Here is a 20,478-nt window from a genome sequence, read left to right as displayed (position 1 = left end):
GACTTGGAGTTCATCCAGGTTGTCAGGAACTTGATGTGCTTCCTAATGAGAACTTAGTATGTAGGGCCCTCCCTGCATAGACCCCTGTCTCCACCTCTTAACCCTCTTCTTGCAGAGGGGTCCCTGGTAGCTCCGCTGTGTGCTGGGAGTTGCCAGGGGCTTACCCTGGTCTTTTAAAAAACTCATGTCTTAACCATCACCTCCTTTAAGACTTAACTTAAAAAATCACTTTCTTTATACACTGATCATTTTCTACTTTGTGTTGTGTTTAGCCAAAACTTTATTTTGCATTTGTAAGTAAGATTTGTGAACATAATCTCAAGGACACTGATACTGTCATTGCTTCCATGTTATGTTTAAGTTTCCCCTCAACCCCAAAGTCTATACAGCGGCCAAAGCAGAGAAGGCTCTGGGAGGGGCCTGCGTGTGCATTGACTCTGGCTCTCTTGTCTTGCAGACCTGTTGGCCGTTATTGCCTCCATGGCCACCTCAGTCCTCGGCTCTGTATCAGAAAGTAAGTTTCTAAATTTGTGGATATTATTATTTTTAAAAAATATATTTTTATTGATTTCAGAGAAGAAGGGAGAGGGAAAGAGATAGAAACATCAGTGATGAGAAAGAACCATTGGTCGACTTGCCTCCTGCATGCCCCCCACTTGGGGTTGGGCCCCCAACCCGGGCATGTGCCCCTGACTGGGATCAAACCTGGGACCCTTCAGTCCACAGGTCGACACTCCACCCATTGAGCCAAACCAGCCAGGGCTGTGGATATATTATTAATTTTTCTATCTCAGGGAAAAGCAATAGATTTTTGGCTTAGATTTTGGGGATACATATGAAAGCAAGACGTTGTACATGGTTGGCTGAAAATACAGTGACTGAGGTCACTATTTTTCTCATCTTGTAGTGGAAGGAAAGAAAAAAATACTTCTTTGGATTCTGGCCGATGTGGCTTCGTTGGTTGGAGTGTTATCCTGTACACCAAAAGGTGGTGGGTTTGATTTCCATCAGGGCACATGCCCACATTGTGGGTTCAGTCCCAGGTTGGGGCACATGCAGGAGGCAACCGATCAATGTTTCTCTCTTTCCCTCCCTTCCTCTCTGTAAAATCAAATTTTTTTTAAAGAGTATTTCTTTGGTCTTTTAAAAATTTTCCTCACTTTCAGCTTTTCTGTTGTATTTAACTCCATTGATTTAATCCAATTCTTGATTCCTTCCTTGATAACTAATTACTTTCTGATTAGTCTTTCTTTAAAATTTTTTTTTTTTTAAAGAAAAATTTACTAAATTCTCTGTAGAACAAGAACAGGTCATTCCTTTATTGACATGCATAAAATACATCACATTTTCTGTTCTGCTGATGCTATGAATTCAATACCAATTCTCCAGCCACATCAGTTATGAGCATAAAGTATATCATGTAACCTCAGATCTCTAACAGTGGAAGGCTTAAACAAGAATGGATGCTGCTAGAATAATGCTGTTTCCTTTGATGCGACAACTGAGCCTCCATTTCCCTCCCCCTCAGATGATTTCTTCAGCATGTTAGAGCAGTGAGGAATGGTTTTAGTCTCCTAACCAAATTAGAGTGAAGACATTGGCCACATAATACACATGCTCCATTTTTTAAAAAAATTCTGAATCTTGGGCAACTGTTCTCTTGTAACTACTTTACAGTTTCTAAAAGCAGTTATTGTCCAAAGCTGGAGGAACTTAAGTCTCAGATGAGCATGTGAATGAATGGAGGGAGGTAAACAAAAAATAAAATTAAAAAAGATGAGGTCTGATAGGGGAGCAGCCGGATAAGAAAATCAAAAAAGGAACAGTAATTTAAAGTTTATTCCAACTATAATGCAGGTCATTCTGACTTTAAGGTAGCATCACATGGCATACTTCTGAGTCCATTCCCGAGATATTCTGTTGTACTTATCTCTGTCTGTTTTATAGATCCGTGCAATCTCTGGCACTAGAGGGTCATCTGGGTTTGGATCACATAGCAGTGAACAAATGGATAAAAGAACTTTAGAAATAGTTAATGCAGGAGACCACTGTGATCTTAGAATATCGAGACAAATGCTGCCATTACTGTTAATATTTGGATGGTAAATTCTTGTTGTAAATGCAACCTTAGGTGGTTTGAAGGGGTAGTCTGTAGGAAAATGAATTGTCAAAAAGAATACACCACTTTGATATGGGCTGTCATTAGGTCCCATAATTGTGGCTTGGCAATGAAACATCGTCCCCAACTGGACCTGCAGAACACTGTGCTGGAGGGTCACGGGCCAAATCACTAAGTTCCTTATTAATCCGTTTCAGCGCCATAGTCTGTGCTTTGCATCTGGCTCCTCACTGTCTCGGTGTGTGCTCGGAGGTCCGGCTGAAACTCTTTTTTTTAAAAAATATATTTTACTGATTTTTTACAGAGAGGAAGGGAGAGAGATAGTTAGAAACATCGATGAGAGAGAAACATCGATCAGCTGCCTCCTGCACATCCCCCACTGGGGAAGTGCCCACAACCCAGGTACATGCCCTTGACCGGAATCGAACCCGGGATCTTTCAGTCCGCAGGCTGACGCGCTATCCACTGAGCCAAACCGGTTTCGGCCGGCTGAAACTCTTGATGACCCCGGCGGCAGGCAAGGCTGGTCTCTTCGTCTCACACCGGCTCTGCCAGACACAGGCGCTTGGTCTGGAGGCGGTTCTCGCGATAACCTCGTGGCTGCTTTCCCGGAGCTGGAGTAGTCTTTCTTTAATGCTTTTTTTTCCTTGTAAACTTTAATTTAGGGCAGGAATTAATTTTTATATTTTTCTCTGCTATATTCATTTCTAGTCTATAGACTTCAACAGTTGCCTCTGTGTTATTTTTTTTAAAGCTTTTAATGTTGGAAATGTACATTCAGAAAAGTTTGAAGACTAATACAGTGAAGGTCTATATACCATATATTTTAGGTTGTGCCATGTGAAATTGGTATTTCCATAGGTCTAACCTGGTCTAATATTGGTAATTTAATGTGGTTCATTATATACTTAATTTTCGTTATCATTTTCTCTGAGTTCTTTGCAATTGAGTTGCAGGGATTGTGACGCTTGTAACTACTCATAAGAACAAGAACATGATCTTATATAACACGGTATAATTATACAAGTGCAACTATCAGTTCAGGAAATTTAACATTGATGTACGTTTATTGACTCTACAGTCCATTTTCAGATTTTCTATTTGTTCCAAATACTGCTCTTTATAGAAATTTAGTTCGCCTGTTCCCATCCAGGATCGCACGCATTGTATTTGGTTGTCATGTTTCTTTAGTGTCTTTAATCTGGGACTGTTTCTTAGCCTCTGTTGTCTTTTATGACATCGACAATTTGAAGGATAAGGGCCATTTGCTTTGAGGAGTGTCTGCCAGGTTGGGCTTGTCTGACTGCCCTGTGAGTGGTCAGGTTCCCCATTCCTGGCAGGAGGACTATGTGAGTGATGTGTCCTCCTTGAATTGGAAGAGGGGCACATGAGGCCATTTGTTTTATAATCAGTGATTTGATCATTTGAATAAGGAAATGTCTACTAGGCTTTTTTCCAATCTGCAGGTACTGTTTTTTTCTTTTGTAATTAGTTCTTAATCTCTAGGAAGATCCTTCTCTCAGGGGGATGGAGTCATGCTAAGTGTAGGCACATAATCAGTTACGCTGTTGACATAGCTGTTTAACAGTTAGTTTCAGCCCAGTGACAAGGGAAACCAAGAAACTGTTAGAGGCACTGAGCTGAATGCAGCTCTTGATTTTTGTGAACCTGATAGGGAATCTTGAGCCAGTTGAGCAGGTGAGATGTGTGAGGCAGCATGTGTGGCCTGGGAAAAGGGCAATCCATTTATGTAAATGGTTTTGAAATATTTTGTTTGCCCTGATGCCCAAACACAAAGCAGTGGAGCTTCTGTTGGTGGACCTGGGCGTGGGGGGATGAGAAGAAGCTTATCCTTTGATATAACCTCATTGGGTGGTTGAGGGTATTAATAACTGAGTCAAACTTGGCATAAAGATAAGGTGAGTGGTTGAACATGTTTTCCTTATACAGTGTTTCATCCAGCCCAACTTACCTTTTTTGATTTTTAACTTTTTATTATATAAAAAAATTTAAACCAACTTTGCTTTTTTGTTTTTTAAACCAACTTTACTTTTAATCATTTAAAAACCTTCTGGTTTGCCCTAGCCGGCTTGGCTCAGTGGATAGAGCATTGGCCTGCGGACTGAAGGGTCCCAGGTTCGATTCCGGCCAAGGGCACATGACTGGGTTGTGGGCTCCATCCCCAGTGTGGGGTGTGCAGGAGGCAGCCAATCAATGATTATCTCTCATCATTGATGTTTCTATCTCTCTCCTTCTCCCTTCCTCTCTGAAATTAATAAAGAAATATATTTAAAAACCTTCTGGTTTCATTTTAGTGCTGTTCCTTTGGGAACCTCAGCCAAGGAAGAGATGGAGAGATTCTGGAGTAAGAATGCTGGTTCAAACCGCCCTCTGTCTCCTCATATCACTATCTACAGGTAAGGGCTCTGGGACCAGGGAACCTAGCAGGTGGGGGCGAAAGTGCTGGACTGGCCCATGGTCTCCCTGGTTATTTCCTTCAGGCCTTTTATAAAAAGACTAGAGGCCGGGTGCACAAAATTCATGCATGGGTAGGGTCCCTAGGCCTGGCCTGAGATAGGGGCTGAGTGGGGCCTTCCAGCTGCTGGCCAGGGCCTTCCTTCGTTCCGCGCCACCCCCTGGTGGTCAATGCTTTTCATAGCAAGCGATCATCGAACTCTGGGTTGAGCTCTCAAGGAGACACTTTGCATATTAGCCTTTTATATATGTAGATGGCTAAATTTTATCTTTTGGGCTTATAAGGGTAATCTATCCTACAGAGCTTCCATTTGGAAAATCCTGGTAAGTCAAAATGTTATCCATCAAAAAAAACCCCTCAAACTATTTTGAAGCAATTTCAAATTTGCCTAAATGTTGAAATAGTACACAGAGTTCAAGTATACCTTAAATGGGATTCACAAGGTGTCAATATTTCTGAGGGCTTTAAAGCAACCCTGGTTGGTGTGGCTCAGTGGTTGAGTATTGTCCCATGTACCAAGAGGTTGCTGGTTCAGTCTCAGTCAGGGCACATGCCTGTTTGCAGGCTTGATCCCCAGTAGGGGGTGTGCAGGAGGCAGCTGATCAATGATTCTCTCTCATCATTGATGTTTCTATTTCCCTTTCTCCCTTCCTCTCTGAAATTAATAAAAATATATTTTAAAAAAACATTAAAAATGTGTTACTTAAAAAAAAATGAACAAGTGCAGAGAGGATGATGCAATTTCTATTACATCTGTAACAAGTTAGCACAATTGTGGCTTACAACAAACATTTGTTATCCAGCGGTTCTGAGGTCAGAGTCTGACAGCGTCTCCCTGGGCTAAAGTCAAGGTGTGGGCAGTGCTGGTCCCTTCTGGAGGTTCCAGGGCAGAATCACTTCCTGGTCTTTTCCAGCTACTAGAAGCTGCTGTGAATTCCTTGGCTTGTGGCCCCTTCCTCCATCTTCCTAACCAGCAATGATGGGTCAAGTTTGTCTTCCATCAGCACTTTGACCTGCTTCCATTTCACATTCTTCCCTGACTGTCCTCTTCTGCCACCCTTGCAATTACATTGGGCCCATCCAGATCATCCAGGGCGGCCTCCTTATCTGAAGGTGAGCTTGGTCTGCAGTCCTACAATACTAGGGAGGTTGTTATCTGCCTCCCACCGTCCCTTAATACTTGCGTATGTGCTTCCTGAAATCAAGGACTCTTCATTGTGCTGTCATCCCAGCCAGACAGTTAACGCCCGACTGGCATGGTTCAGTGATTGAGGGTCGACCCCAAAACCAAGAGAACACTGTTTGATTCCCAGTCAGAACATACGCCTGATTTTGGGCTCAAACCCTAGAAGGGGACGTGCAGGAGGCAGCCGATCAATGATTCTCTCTCATCATTGATGTTTCTATCTCTATCCCTCTCCTTCCTCTCTCTCTAAAAATCAATAAAATCATTTTAAAAAAAGAAAGTTAACAGTAATGTCCTATATGTAGGTCCACGACCCCACCAGGCTGTGTATTGCTCAGTGGTCTTTTTAACCTCCTTCATGATGGAACAGTTTTTAGTTTTCCTTATCTTTTATGACCATGACATTTTTAGAATGTTGCTTATGTTAGGTTTGTCTGACGCATTCTTGTGATTTACACATTATGGGCAGGACTACCTCTGAGAGAGGATGTGCTCTCAGTCTGTTTCTGGGGTGGCACCTGGTGGTTTAGCCCATTCCTGCTGATGCAGACTTGCATCATAGATTAAGATGTGTCTGCTAGGTTTGTGTTATTAATACTGAGTTTGTGGGGAGATACCCTGAGGCTATAAATACTCTATTTCTCACCAGACTTTTACCCACCTGAATGGTTATTACTATGATGGTTGCCAAGCAGTGGTTTTTCTAATTCCATCATACCTTCTCGATTCATTTATTACTAGGGTGAGGCTTGCTTTCTTCATTGGTACAGACTCAAGGATTCCTAAAAGGAAAAACTCATTCGTAGCTCCTCCACTTTTGTGAAACCAACTAAAAGAAAACACCACAGTTTCTTCTCAATGTCACCAGTGTTTAGGGTTTTCCCCCACACCACCCAGTGTTCCACTTCTGGGCACCAGTAGGACCACCTGTGATCTGAACACTACCTACCTGACAGTATGACACTAACTGTCTGAAGTTAGCGAAGGCCCCAAGGTTAGGGCTCAGTCCCACATGACTGCCCCACTTCACATAGGTTGAAACCTGTATTCTACTGGCCAGGATCAGTCGGCTTCCCAGGATCCCTGCCTTGGGTTCAGTGATTTGGGCTCACAGAACTTGGAAACGTCTACTTACATGAACTCATTTATTATAAAGGATACTAGAGGCCCGATGCACAAAAATTTGTGCACTCGGGGGGAGAGGGGGCGGTTCCTCAGCCCGGCCTGTGCCCTCTCGCAGTCTGGGACCCCTCGGGAGATAACGACCTGCTGGCTTAGGCCTGCTCCCGGGTGGCAGAGGGCAGGCCCAATCTCTAGGTGCAGCCCCTGGTCAGGCTCAGAGCAGGGCCGATTGGGGGGTGGGGCACCGCCCCCTGTCACACTCAAGGCAGGGTCGATGGGCAGGTTGCGGCGCCACCCCCTGTCACGCACAGAGCAGGGCCAATCGGGGTTGGGGCGCTGCCCCCTGTCACTCACAGAGCAGGGCCAATCAGGGGGGTTGGGGCTCCGTACCCTGTCACGCACAGAGCAGGGCCGATCAGGGGGTTTAGGAGCTCCCCCCTGTCACTCACAGAGTAGGGCCGGTAGGGGAGTTGGGACACCGCCCCTTGTCATACACACAGCAGGGCGGATCAGGGGGTTGGGGCACCGCACCCTGTCACACTCAGGGCAGGGCCGATGGGGAGGTTATGGCTCTACCCCGTCACATACAGAGCAGGGCCCGTGGGGGGCGGTTGGGGCATCTCCGTCTATCACCCACACAGCAGGGCCGATCAGAGGGTTGGGGCGCCGCCACTGTCACACTCAGGGCAGGGCCAATGGGGAAGTTATGGCTGTACCCCGTCACACACAGAGCAGGGCCCGTGGGGGGGGTGGCTTGGGGCGCCGCACCCTGTCACACACAGAGCAGGGCCGATCAGGGGGTTGGGGCACCGCAGCCTGTCACACACAGAGCCATAGGGCAATCAGGGGGTTGGGGAGCTCCCCCCTATCAGGCACAGAGCAGGGCTGATCAGGGGGTTGGGGCGCCTTCCCCTGTCACGAACAGAGCAGGGCCGATAGGGAGGTTGTGGCCCCGCCCCCTGTCACACACAGGGCGATCAGGGGGTTTGGGCGCTGCCCCCTGTCACGCTGATCCCGGTGCTGGGAGGCCTCGTGGCTCCGCTGATCCGGTGCTGGGATGCATATTACCCTTTTACTATATAGGATAGAGGCCTGGTGCATGGGTCGGGGCTGGCTGGTTTGCCCTGAAGGGTGTCCTGGATCAGGGTGGGGGTCCCCACTGGGGTGCCTGGCCAGCCTGGATGAGGGGATGATGGCTGTTTGCAGCTGGTCACACACCCTTCAGGGTGGGAGTCTCCACTGGGGTGCCTGGCCAGTCTGGGTGAGGGGCTGAGGGCTGTTTTCAGGCTGGCGGGTGACTGAAGCTCCCAACTGCTCCTTTTTATCTTTTTTTTTTTATTCTGGGCCACCTTTAGCTCTGAGGCTTGGCTCCAGCTCTCAGGCCTCCGCTGCTGAAAGCAGGTTTCTGGCCTTTGTTTACCTTCTGTATTTGAAACAATGCTGCGATCCTGCTGGCTGAAGCCAGGAGACTAAAGCAGGTTTCTGGGGTTTTGTTTAGCTTCTATATTTGTAACATAGTTGCTTAGAGTTGCAGCTCAGAGGCCGGCAGCGGCAGGCGGGGAACGTTGGAGTCCTCCGTCACTGAAGCAAGCGAGCCTCATGTTCACTTTAAGCTGCCTGGCTGCCGGCCGCCATCTTGGCCGGCAGTTAATTTGCATATCACCCTGATTAGCCAATGGGAAGGGTAGCGGATGTACGCTAATTACCATGTTTCTCTTTTATTAGATAGGATTACAAATGATATCGGTTCCTGTGTGTATATAGTTCCTGACCTGAAGATATATTTATTTATTTATTTTTGAAATTTAGAAACAAATTTTATTTAAGATCTGAAATACAGTTCCTAAAATATCAACTTCTCTAGAAAACCGTGGCTGCACAATAATGCATTGCCTCTATCATGTTAGAACGTGCATTAGACTCAAATACAAAAACCATGAGACAAACCACCATCCTTCAACAATTTGAGCAAAGATAGAATGCCTAAGGAACAACATAGATGGACTTGCAGAGGATGGGCTGTTTTACTTCAAGCACCATTAAAAAAAAGAGCACAAATGCATGGGTTTTCAGGTATATACATTAAGTTGAACCTTTGGCACTAGGAATCAGGGCATTTTTATCACGTAGCATTAACACATAATTAGAAAATTGTGTAGTGTCAAAGGGATAGAACCACCAGCATTCAAGCAATGTTGTCAACTATGCAAGAAAATGTTCTACTGAATGTTTCTTTTTTTGTCTAATTACTGCGTACACTGGTAGCAATGTTGAAATGAGAAAAGGAGCTTGTACTCCTTTTATTTTCTGTTTAAAACAAAACAGAAAAACTGAAATATAAGCCCTGTTATACAGTAACAATTTTAAAGGACATCAATTATACAAGAAAAAGACTAAGAACAAAAAGAGTGTTTACAGATACCAGACATAACAGTGAGTGGTCAGTAGACCCTCACAGGGCTTTGCAGTGGTACTCAGCCGAAGCTACTTTGTAATCACTGGTAGTAAACAGAGATGCAGCATTCTTTGCCAGATATTTTAGGAAATCATGCAAATAGCCCAACAATAATGCAAGGCTCTTCTCATCAAGGGGTGTATACGCCAGCATTGCTCCGATTCTTACAAATAATCTCCGTAGGTGTGGTGCTCCATAAACCTGGGACATGGGTGCATCAGGGTGAGCTAAGAGGATTTCAGCATACTGGGGCCTCTCAAATTTGTAGAGCAGCTGAGTGCCCAACATCACGTTGAAGTATTCTTTTATTCCCGCAACAACTTCATTCACTGCGTATTCCTTATTGTCGACATTTCCCTGCGATTTCTTGCAGCTTGCATACTCTTCTAGAATGGCATCTACATTTTTCTTAGCAGGAAGTTGAAACAGCTGCTTCTGCCTGGTAACTAAGTCCCAGTCCTCAACAAGCCATGGTTTTAATTCTTCAGGAATCTTCACTTTAACTTCCATTCTATTCTTAAATGCATCCTCGCTTTCAACAGTGGGGTCAGCCCGGGCTCTTTTCTTCTGAGGTGGCTGAGGGGTTTCGCTGGTACTGCCACCATCCCCATTTCCAGGAGTCTTCTGCTTGTTTTTTCTGGTCTTCCTCATGGATCCAGAAGGGGGATTCTCTGAAGAGCGACCCCCCCCCCATCTACCCGGGAGGGCTGGTTCCAGATTCTTCTGCTGTGGACCAGCTGTCTTCTTTCCTGATGAGGCTCCACTCATCTTACTTCTCTGCATATTGCTTCTAGTTGGTTTTTTGAAGTTGTCTTCTTCTGCAGGTTGTTGTCCACGAGTTTGAGAACCCTGCTTTCTGGAACTCATTCAACCCTGTTTTTATTTCAACCAATAATCCTCTTTCTTCTTGGTCTTTTAAGAACTTCTAATGCTTTTCCAGATTGAATCTTATAGATCTTCTGGGATGGTATAGAAGGATGAAGTGGGAGACAATCCAAGATTCTGTAATCAGGATCAGGCCTTCTGATCCTTACTGTGCAGCAAACTTAGCTTTTCTGATAATGGCCTGAAATGGGAATCCACTTCTTCCCAGCAGCGGACGTGTGATCACCGCCGTCCCTCCAACAGCCATAGTCGACCTGAAGATATATTTAAACCTAAAAACTCTCCAGCCCTAGCCGGTTTGGCTCAGTGGGTAGAGCGTTGGCCTGCAGACCTAAGGGTCCCAGGTTCGATTTTGGTCAAAGGCATGTATCTCAGTTGCAGGCTCAATCCCCAGCCCCAGGTCGGGGCACTTGCGGGAGGCAACCAATTGATGTGTCTCTCTCACATCGATGTTCCTTTCTCTCTCTTCCTCCCTTCCATTCTCTCTAAAAGTCAATGGAAATATATCCTTGGGTGAGGATTAACTACAACAGCAAAAAAAAAAACCCTTCTCCATGGAGGCTTCATCATATGGGCATGATCATTTAGTAATGCAACCTCAAGCCCCTCCCCCTTCCTGGAAGAAGGTGGGGCAGGGCTGAAAGTTCCAAGCTTCTAATCATGGTTTGGTCTTTCTGGTGACCAACCCACATCCAGAGTCACTTCATTAGAACAAAGGATGCTCTTACCACCCAGGAAATTCCAATGGATTTAGGGACTGTGGGTCAGGAGCCAGGGTCAAAACCAAATGTTAGGACAAAAGATGCTCCTGGCGCCCTGCTCCCCGGAAGATGGTAAGGGTTTAGGCGCGCTGTTTCAAGAACCAGAGCAGAGAGGAGAGGTAGAGGTAGGAGATGCCCATAGGTTACACTTTGCGCTCATCTCTTTTGATGTTCAGGTTGTTCCAGACTTGGCCAGTGGGCGTTCTTCAGGGTGGTCCTGTGAAATCATGACCTGGTGCTAGATGTGCTCATTGCTACCAGCTGTCCTTGCTTCTAGACCCTGTCAGTAGATAGAGCTAGGGTATGTGTGTGCACACACAGCATGCACGTACATGTGTGTCTGTTATCCGTGTCCTCAGAAGTAGCACCGATAGCTGTAATGCCAGTGTCTTCCCGAAGATCTCCTTTCTGGCTAACCCAGTGCAGCGCCCTGAGCACTGCTGCCCTCTTTCCTTGTGTTCTTGCCAGGGAGCCTGGCCATTCTTCAGCCACCTCCACACATACCACAGCCCTTCAGACTGTCCCAAGCCAGATTCCAGAAATAGTTCTGATTGCAGAAATTGGACGAATGTCCAATATTAAAACAGAAGGATACTGATAAGTGATCTCAATCCTTACTACTTTATGGTGAAACTTTTTTTTAAGACATAAAAGATTTGGGGGAGGATAATAATGATAAAGAACTCTTCAAATTATTCTGAATCTATATTTAAAGCCCTGGCCTTTCTTTTTTTTTTTTTTTTTTTTTTTTAAATATATTTTATTGATTTTTTACAGAGAGGAAGGGAGAGAGATAGAGAGTTAGAAACATCGATGAGAGAGAAACATCGATCAGCTGCCTCCTGCACACTCCCTACTGGGGATGTGCCCGCAACCCAGGCACATGCCCTTGACCGGAATCGAACCTGGGACCTTTCAGTCCGCAAGCCGATGCTCTATCCACTGAGCCAAACCGGTTTCGGCTTTTTTTTTTTTTTTTTTTTTTTTTAATATATTTTATTGATTTTTTACAGAGAGGAAGGGAGAGAGTTAGAGAGCCAGAAACATCGATAAGAGAGAAACATCGATCAGCTGCCTCCTGCACATCTCCTACTGGGGATGTGCCCGCAACCCAGGTACATGCCCTTGACCGGAATCGAACCTGGGACCTTTCAGTCCGCAAGCCAACGCTCTATCCACTGAGCCAGACCGGTTTCGGCAGCCCTGGCCTTTCTTCATGGGTCATACAACAAATGTAGTGGGCTGGTGAGGTGAGTCTTGCCCGTTTGTCCTGTTTTGAAATTCTAGGCACACTTGTGGAAAAAAGAAATAGCAGTGAACAGGGGGTTGTCTCCAAGGTGACATGTCTGGGAAAGACGCCCAAGATGTCTGGAATCATAGTTCCTATTTCTAAGTTCTGGAGTTTTTTTGGAGGAGGCATTGAAGTAAATGGTTGAGTTAGCAGTTTCTGAAGCACTCTTTAGTTCAATATATTGAGTCAGTTTATCAAAGCAAAAGTGTATATAGGGATTAAGCTATCAAGAGTGTTAACGTAAATAAACCATTGAAACCTGTAAAGAATTTTTGTGAGTTTATTTGAGCCAAACTGTCGACATATTCCGGGAAGCAGAACCTCAACGAATTGAGATAGTGCTCCGGAGAATGGCGGGGTTACATTTGTATTTATACATTTGCAATCAAAAGAGGGACGTAGGTGGGTTACATGAAATTCATTGGTGATAGATTAAGGAGGAGGGACAAAGCAAAGCAGGGGAAACCCCTAGGATTGGATAAAAAGTAAAATGATGGACACATGCTTAGGTGGGTGCAGGAACAATTAACATGATGATGAAGGAATTTGTGGTATCTGTCCTGGGCCCAGCACATTCGGTTGTGCCCCAGGGGCTCCAGATACAGGGAAGTCACAAGTTACCCAGGCATTCCAAGGATATGTTATCATAGATGCAAAAAGACAGCTAGGCTCAGTTAAGGTAAAGGTTGACCCTGTCAGGGAAGATACCGGCCCAGGACGTAACTGCCCACCATCACTGCTTTAGTTGAAGTTTAATTTCAGGCCATCCTTTGTGGTGAGTTTAGGTCTCTGAGTTTGCAAGACCGCCACGCAGGCCTCCCTGAGCTGTCAGGTCAGCATCTGGCCCCTTCCGTCCACAACAGAAAATGAGTTCTTCAAAAGGATGTTAGAAAAAAATTTTAGCCCGGCAGGTGTGGCTCAGTTGGGTATCTTCCCATGCACCAAGAGGTCACCGGTTCGATTCCCGGTCAGGGCACATGCCCAGGTTGCGTGCAGGAGGCAGCCAATTTCTGTTTCTTTCTCCCTCTCCCTCTCTCACTAAGCATTAATGAAAACATAACGTTGTATGTCAACTGTAATTGAAAATAAAATTTAAAAAAACAGGAGTTCAAGGATGGTTGTATATTATATGAAACAGTGGATAAATAAATCTCACTTTAGGTTGTCTTCTACTTCAGTTTTATGCCTGGAGAAACGGAAGGCCCCGGGGTTGTATTCTAGTGACTGTTTCCTAACTGTGCAGGTTTATTGGTGTCTTTGACCATGTTGCTTCTCTTCATGAAAGGAGGTGCTTGTGTTGCCATTCATGTCTCTCTTCAGCTCCGTCAGTGGTACAGTCTGGTCAGAGGGAAGGCTGCTGCTTAAAGAGATCAGTGCTCTTATTTAAAAACGAGAATGTGGACACACAGGAATGTGAAAGCTGATTGTTTCTGTTTAAATACTGCCTGTTTCCACAGTGGTTTCTGTTCTCTTAGTAAGAGTGGACTCTAGTGTGGTGTCATCTTCTCCTTTTATTTTTTTTGTTAATCCTCCCCAGAGGATATCCTATTGGCTTTTTTTTTTTTATAGAGAGTAGAAGAGAGGGGTAGAGACACAGAGAGAGAGAAACATCGATGTGAGACATACCAATGGTTGCCTGCGACATGCACCCTGACCGGGGCCGGGATAGAGCCTGCAACCAAGGTCTGTACACTTAACCAGAATCTAACCCACTACCCTTCAGTCCATGGGCTGATGCTCTAACCACTGAGAAAACTGCCTAGGGCTCATCTTTTTTTTTATTTTATTTTTTTTTTATTTTTTTTTTGCCGAGAGGAATGGAGAGAGATAGAGAATTAGAAACATCACCCTGACCGGTTTGGCTCAGTGGATAGAGAGTCAGCCTGTGGATTGAAGGGTCCCGGGTTCGATTCCAGCCAGGGGCATGTACCTGGGTTGCGGGCACATCCCCAGTGGGAGGTGTGCAGGAGGCAGCTGATCGATGTTTCTCTCTCTTTGATGTTTCTGGCTCTCTATCTCTCCCTTCCTCTCTGTAAAAAATCAATAAAATGTATTTTAAAAAAAACTACTAAAAAAAAAAATTAGAAACATCAATGAGAGAGAAACATCGATCAGCTGCCTCCTGCACACCTCCTACTGGGGATGTGCCCACAGCCAAGGTACATGTCCTTGACTGGCATCGAACCTGGGACTTTTCAGTCTGCAGGCCAACAGTCTATCCACTGAGCCAAACCGGTTAGGGCTAAAGTACGTTTTTTATTGGTTTCAGAGAGAGGGAGTAAGAGGAAGAGAGAGATAGAAGCATCAATGATGAGAGAGAATCATTGATGGGCTGCATCCTGCACAATCCCTACCGGAAATCGAGCCTATGAACCTACAACTGGGGGATGTGTCTTGACTGGTAATTGAACTGTTATCTCCTGGTTCATGGGTCAACACTCAACCACTGAGCCACACTGGCCAGGCTAGGGCTCATCTTTTCCTTTTTTCAGTTGCTTTTATGTTTCTTTGCAGTTGGTCTCTTCCCATGGCGATGTCCATTATCCACCGCGGCACTGGTGTTGCCTTGAGTGCAGGTACGTATGTCTGTTTTTGTGCACGCACACACCACACACACACAGACACGCACGCACGCACACTTCTGTGAATAACTTTGCTCTTTCTTTAGCTCCAGGCACTGCCTTCCTTGCAACTCAGCAACTTGATTTAGAGAAAACGATAAGTCTATTTTAAGCTTATTGTTCATTCATTGCTTTAACAATTAATGATGAGTTTCCATTATGCTCAGGGTCTTTGCTTAGGGATTTTAAAATCATCCTTAGCACATCCTGCTGGTATATTTACTGAAATCACAGTGCAGAGATAGAAATGTAATAGAGACGGGCTGGCTGACTGAAAGTTGACCCAACATAATCTGAGGTCAGCCATCAGCCTTATTCTTTTTATTTTTATTTTTTTAATATTTTTTTATTGATTTTCTACAGAGAGGAAGGGAGAGAGACAGAGAACTAGAAACATCGATCAGCCACCTCCTGCACATCTCCCACCGGGGATATGCCCGCAACCCAGGTACATGCCCCTGACCGGAATCGAACCCGGGACCCTCCAGTCCGCAGGGCGACGCTCTATCCACTGAGCCAAACCGGCCTTGGCATCATCAGCCTTATTCTTACGGAGAATCAGTTTTAGCCCCATTCCTTGTCACCCAGAATTGATCAGGACCAAGGACTGACTCACTCTCCGGTCTCACTGTCTCAGTCACAGACCACAATGTCTGTCTGTTTGTGTGATGTGAATATAGCCCCAGGTGATTGTACACTGGCCTTAGTTCATCCTTTTCCGGTAGCGAGGTTTGTTACAGGTTCTGGGACTGGGTGCATCTTTCCACAGGAGGGAGATAGTTTGTAAGAGGACCGGCTGTGTTTTAAACGTTCTCTGCTGGAGATATGCTCATAATATTTTTGTTTTTCATAATATGCTCAGGGTTCTTCCTAGGCTTCTTTTGTATTTATTTATTTTTAATCCTCACCGAGGATGTTTTTCCATTGATTTTTAGTGAGTGAAAGAGAGAGGGCAAGACAGAGAGAAATGTTGATGTGAGAGAGACACATCTATTGGTTGCCTCCTGCACAGGGAGGACCCTGCAACCGAGGTATGTGCCCTTCACTGGAATTGAACCCGGGACCCTTCACTCCTGCAGGCTGACACTCTATCCACTGAGCCAAACCGGCCAGGGCTCCTAGGCTTCGGAGGACTATTTTACTGAAGTGGTTGTGGTCATCAGCAAGGCTGGTGGCTTCAGTGTAGGAGTCCTGCATTTAGGGAGCTGCAGCTGAGACAGTGGCAGAAGATCAAAACACTACTAGACTTAATAAATGAATTCGGCAATGTAGCAGGATACAAAATTAACGCCAAGAAATCTATGGCATTTCTATACACCAATAGTGAACTTACAGAAAGAGAGACTAAAAAAGCAATCCCATTTACCATCGCACCAAAAAAAATTAAGATACCTAGGAATAAACTTAACTAAAGAGGTAAAAGACCCCTACTCAGAAAACTACAGGACGTTGAAAAAAGAGATGGAGGAAGACATAAACAGATGGAAGAACATACCATGTTCTTGGATTGGTAGAATCAACATCATTAAAATGTCCATACTACCCAAAGCAATCTATAAATTCAACACACTTCCCATTAAAATACCAACGGCATATTTCACAGATCTAGAACTAACTCTCCAAAAATTCACCTGGAATAAAAAAAGACCCCGAATAGCTGCAGCGATCCTGAGAAAGAACAAAGTAGGTGGGATCTCAATACCAGATATCAAGCTGTATTACAAAGCCACTGTTCTCAAAACTGCCTGGTACTGGCACAAGAACAGGCATATAGATCAATGGAATAGACTAGAGAGCCCAGAAATCAGCCCCAACCAATACGCTCAATTAATATTTGACAAAGGAGGCAAGAACATACAATGGAGCCAAGATAGTCTCTTCAATAAATGGTGTTGGGAAAATTGGACAGATACATGCAAGAAAATGGAACTAGACCACCAACTTACACCATACACAGAAATAAACTCAAAGTGGATAAAGGACTTAAATATACGGCGGGAAACCATAAAAATACTAGAAGAATCCAAAGGCAACAAAATCTCAGACATATGCTGGAGCAATTTCTTCACCGATACAGATCCTAGGGCATTGGAAACTAAAGAGAAAATAAATAAATGGGACTACATCAAAATAAAAAGTTTCTGCACAGCAAAAGAAACCATCAACAAAACAAGAAAGCCCACTACATGGGAGAACATATTTGCCAATGCTATCACTGATAAGGGTTTAACCTCCAACATTTATAGGGAACTCATACAACTCAACAAAAGGAAGATAAACAATCCAATCAAAAAATGGGCAAAGGACCTAAATAGACACCTTTTAAAAGAGGACATTCAGAAAGCCAAGAGACATATGAAATCATGCTCAAAGTTGCTAATCATCCGAGAGATGCAAATCAAAACAACAATGAGGTACCATCTCACACCTGTCAGACTGGCTATCATCAACAAATCCACAAACGACAAGTGCTGGAGAGGATGTGGTGAAAAAGGAACACTCGTGCACTGCTGGTGGGAATGCAGACTGGTGCAGCCACTATGGAAGACAGTATGGAGCTTCCTCAAAAAACTGAAAATGGAACTCCCATTTGACCCAGTGATCCCACTTCTAGGAATATATCCCAAGAAACCAGAAACACCAATCAGAAAGGATATATGCACCCATATGTTCATAGCAGCACAATTCACCATAGCTAAGATCTGGAAACAGCCTAAATGCCCATCTGTAGATGAATGGATTAGAAAACTGGTACAGCCCTATCCGGTTTGGCTCAGTGGATCGAGTGTCGACCTGCGGACTCAAGAGTCCCAGGTTCAATTCTGGTCAAGGGCATGTACCTTTGTTGCGGGCACATCCCCAGTAGGAGGTGTGCAGGAGGCAGCTGATCGATGTTTCTCTCTCATTGATGTTTCTAACTCTCTATCCCTCTCCCTTCTTCTCTGTAAAAAAAAAAAAAAAATCAATAAAATACAAAAAAGAAAAAGAAAACTGGTACATCTACATGATGGAATACTATGCTGCTGTGAAAAAGAAGGAACTCTTACCATTTGCAACAGCATGGATGGAACTGGAGAGCATTATGCTAAGTGAAATAAGCCAGTCAATGAAGGAAAAATACCACATGATCTCACTCATTCATGGATAATAGAGACCATTATAAACTTTTGAACAACAATAGATACAGAGGCAGAGCTGCCTCGAACAGACTGTCAAACTACAGCAGGAAGGCCGGGGAGGGTGGGGGGGGGGGAGCAGGAGGGGGAGGGTAAGAGATCAACCGAAGGACTTGTATGCATGCATATAAGCATAACCAATGGACATAAGACACTGGGGGGTAGGGGAGGCCAGGGGATTGTCAAGGGCGGGGGGAAAAAAAAGGAGACATATGTAATACTCTTTGTAATACTTTAAGCAATAAAAAAAATAGTAATAATAATGCCTCTCCCAGAATTGATGGGATTTCAAGAAACTAGACTCTGGATGTTGACTTACAGGAACAGGGATGAGAAACACGATCAATTTAATAGCAACAGCCTCTCGGAGAGCGATGTGCATTGGCCAGATGGCAGTGAGGCAAGGCTTATTTGGCCTGAAATGAATCAGTCCCAGCAACGTGATATTTGCATGTTGTGGCTCACCTCCAATTTATTTTTCACACATCAGCAAGAAAAAAATTTCTAAAAAATGTTTTTGAATCATGTCAGGCTTAGAATCTTCTATTTTTACTGTTCTATTACTATTATTTGCCTTTCCTCTTAGATTGAAATTCAGGCCTCCACCGCTGCCTAAATGCCCCGTCTAATCTGCCCCCCTGACGCCTCTGCCTGAGCCCCCCTTGCTCTCTGCTCCCTCCTCACAGGCCCTCAGGCCCCGGGCACAGCCGCTGCGGGTTTCATCCCAGCCTGTGCCATGTGTGTAGTTTCCTCACAAAAGTGTCATCTTGATGTGCTTTGCTTACTGCCATATCTGCAGTAGCTTCTATTTCTAGATCTATTGCTAATTTTTAGTTTCACAGCACTGTCCTTCATAGTTCTTATCATACTGGTTGTTTCTTTCATAGTTTTTATTATATTACTAGAGGCCCAGTGCATGAAATTTGTGCATGGGTGCGGGGGGGGGGGGGGGAGAGTGTCCCTCAGTCCAACCTGCGTCCTCTCCAATCTGGGACCCCTTAGGGGATGTCCAACTGCCAGTTTAGGCCCGATCCCAGTAGAATCGGGCCTGAACCTGCAGTTGGACATCCCTCTCACAATCTGGGACTGCTGGCTCCTAACCGCTCGCCTGCCTGATTGCCCCTAATTGCTTCTGCCTGCCGGCCTGATCACCCCCTAACTACTCTCCTCTACCAGCCTGATTGACGCCTAACTGCTCCCCTACCATCCCGATCGCCCCCAACTGCCCTCCCCTGCTGGCCTGGTTGCCCCCAGCTGCCCTCCCCTGCTGGCCTGGTTGCCCCCAGCTGCCCTCCCCTGCTGGCCTGGTCGCCCCCAACTGCCCTCCCCTGTTGGCCTGTTCACCCCCAACTGCCTTTCCCTGCCGCCATCTTGTGACAACGTGAGGGTGGCCATCTTGTGATGATGTCATGCAGCACCATCTAGGCTTTTATTATATAGGATTTGTAACTATTTTGTTTGCTTAATTCTTATAAATTTGTCTCTTATTAGACTGTAGAGAGTGGGGACTGCGTCTGTCTTATTTACACTCATATGCTCTGGCACTTAGGAAATCTTTATTTACTAAATGAGTAAATAAATGGATGTTTGCATGCAGTGTCCTTTCAGAAAGAACTGTTCATTCCTCCTACCTTCTAATTAATCTCCGGTTACACATTGGAAATTGGGGAATGCTATTAATAGCCTCTCCCCTCAAGGGTGGAGGGGTCTAAGGAGTAAGACAAGTGTTACTATGCGCTGTGATAACTTTAATAGAGAGGAGACCCCAGGGGAGAGGCCAGCTGAAGGCGTGGGGGAGCTCGAGGGAAGGATGAGTTGAAAGGTCATGACAAGGAGGTCGAGGAGGGCATTCCAGTAGAGAAGTGACCTTAGCCACAGGCCGTGCCAGTCGCTGGAGTGATGACTAGGGCTGCTGCTGGAGAGCAGGGCCTGTGGGGGAGAGAGCGCGGAGTGGCCTTGGTCCGCACGCTGGGACTTGGTCCTGTGGCCGTGGGGGTAGGAGAGCAGCTGGCCGAGACAGGAGGTATTTGTTCAGACTGTAGAGACTTGGTGGCCCATGTAGAATTCCAGAAAGCATGTTGAACTTGAAAAGAATGGTGACACTAGTTTGACTTTAAAATAGAATTTATTGAAAAAGAACTTTACAAACAATTCTTTAAAAGATAGAAAGAGGTGGCTAGTAACACCCTTCCATTGCTTAGTTTCTGTGGGGATTGATATACTCACAATTTTTCGTAGTGAAGATGGTGTGGAAATCTGGATGAGACTAGGTAAATTCCTTGAGAACGGCAGGTGAGAACCGAGGGAGACTGGGAAAGGGTAAATTAGCATGACGAACCGATAGCAATGAAAGGAGTGATCAGGAAAAGCAGACACGGGTGCCAAG

The 20,478-nt window shown here is 45.2% G+C and overlaps 2 protein-coding genes and 1 pseudogene across 4 annotated transcripts in view; 1 reads left to right on the top strand and 2 right to left on the bottom strand.

The window, feature by feature from the left end:
• The window catches only part of SDHC (succinate dehydrogenase complex subunit C), a 31,889-nt gene that overhangs the window by 6,567 nt on the left and 4,844 nt on the right, over nucleotides 1–20,478 (top strand). For both annotated transcript variants that reach the window (XM_081112638.1, XM_081112639.1), the window contains exons 2-4: nucleotides 458–514; nucleotides 4,435–4,536; nucleotides 14,810–14,871. In XM_081112638.1, the coding sequence (XP_080968764.1) occupies nucleotides 458–514; nucleotides 4,435–4,536; nucleotides 14,810–14,871 (221 nt within the window). The remainder of the gene's footprint in view (nucleotides 1–457; nucleotides 515–4,434; nucleotides 4,537–14,809; nucleotides 14,872–20,478) is intronic.
• Nucleotides 1,771–2,322, bottom strand: LOC308534240 (ubiquitin-conjugating enzyme E2 D3-like; annotated as a pseudogene). Its single transcript has one exon. The product of its transcript is annotated as a ubiquitin-conjugating enzyme E2 D3-like (transcript).
• Nucleotides 9,356–10,225, bottom strand: LOC308534235 (mortality factor 4-like protein 2; the record flags this gene model as incomplete). The annotated part of the gene is made up of 1 exon (XM_081112634.1): nucleotides 9,356–10,225. One exon carries the CDS (start codon nucleotides 10,223–10,225, stop codon nucleotides 9,356–9,358), a length of 870 nt encoding a protein of 289 aa, XP_080968760.1.

Source organism: Myotis nattereri, assembly GCF_964212035.1.
Source record: "Myotis nattereri genome assembly, chromosome: 18".
In the NCBI taxonomy this organism is placed as follows: Eukaryota; Metazoa; Chordata; class Mammalia; order Chiroptera; family Vespertilionidae; genus Myotis; species Myotis nattereri.
This window is presented reverse-complemented; position numbering and strand designations above follow the sequence as displayed.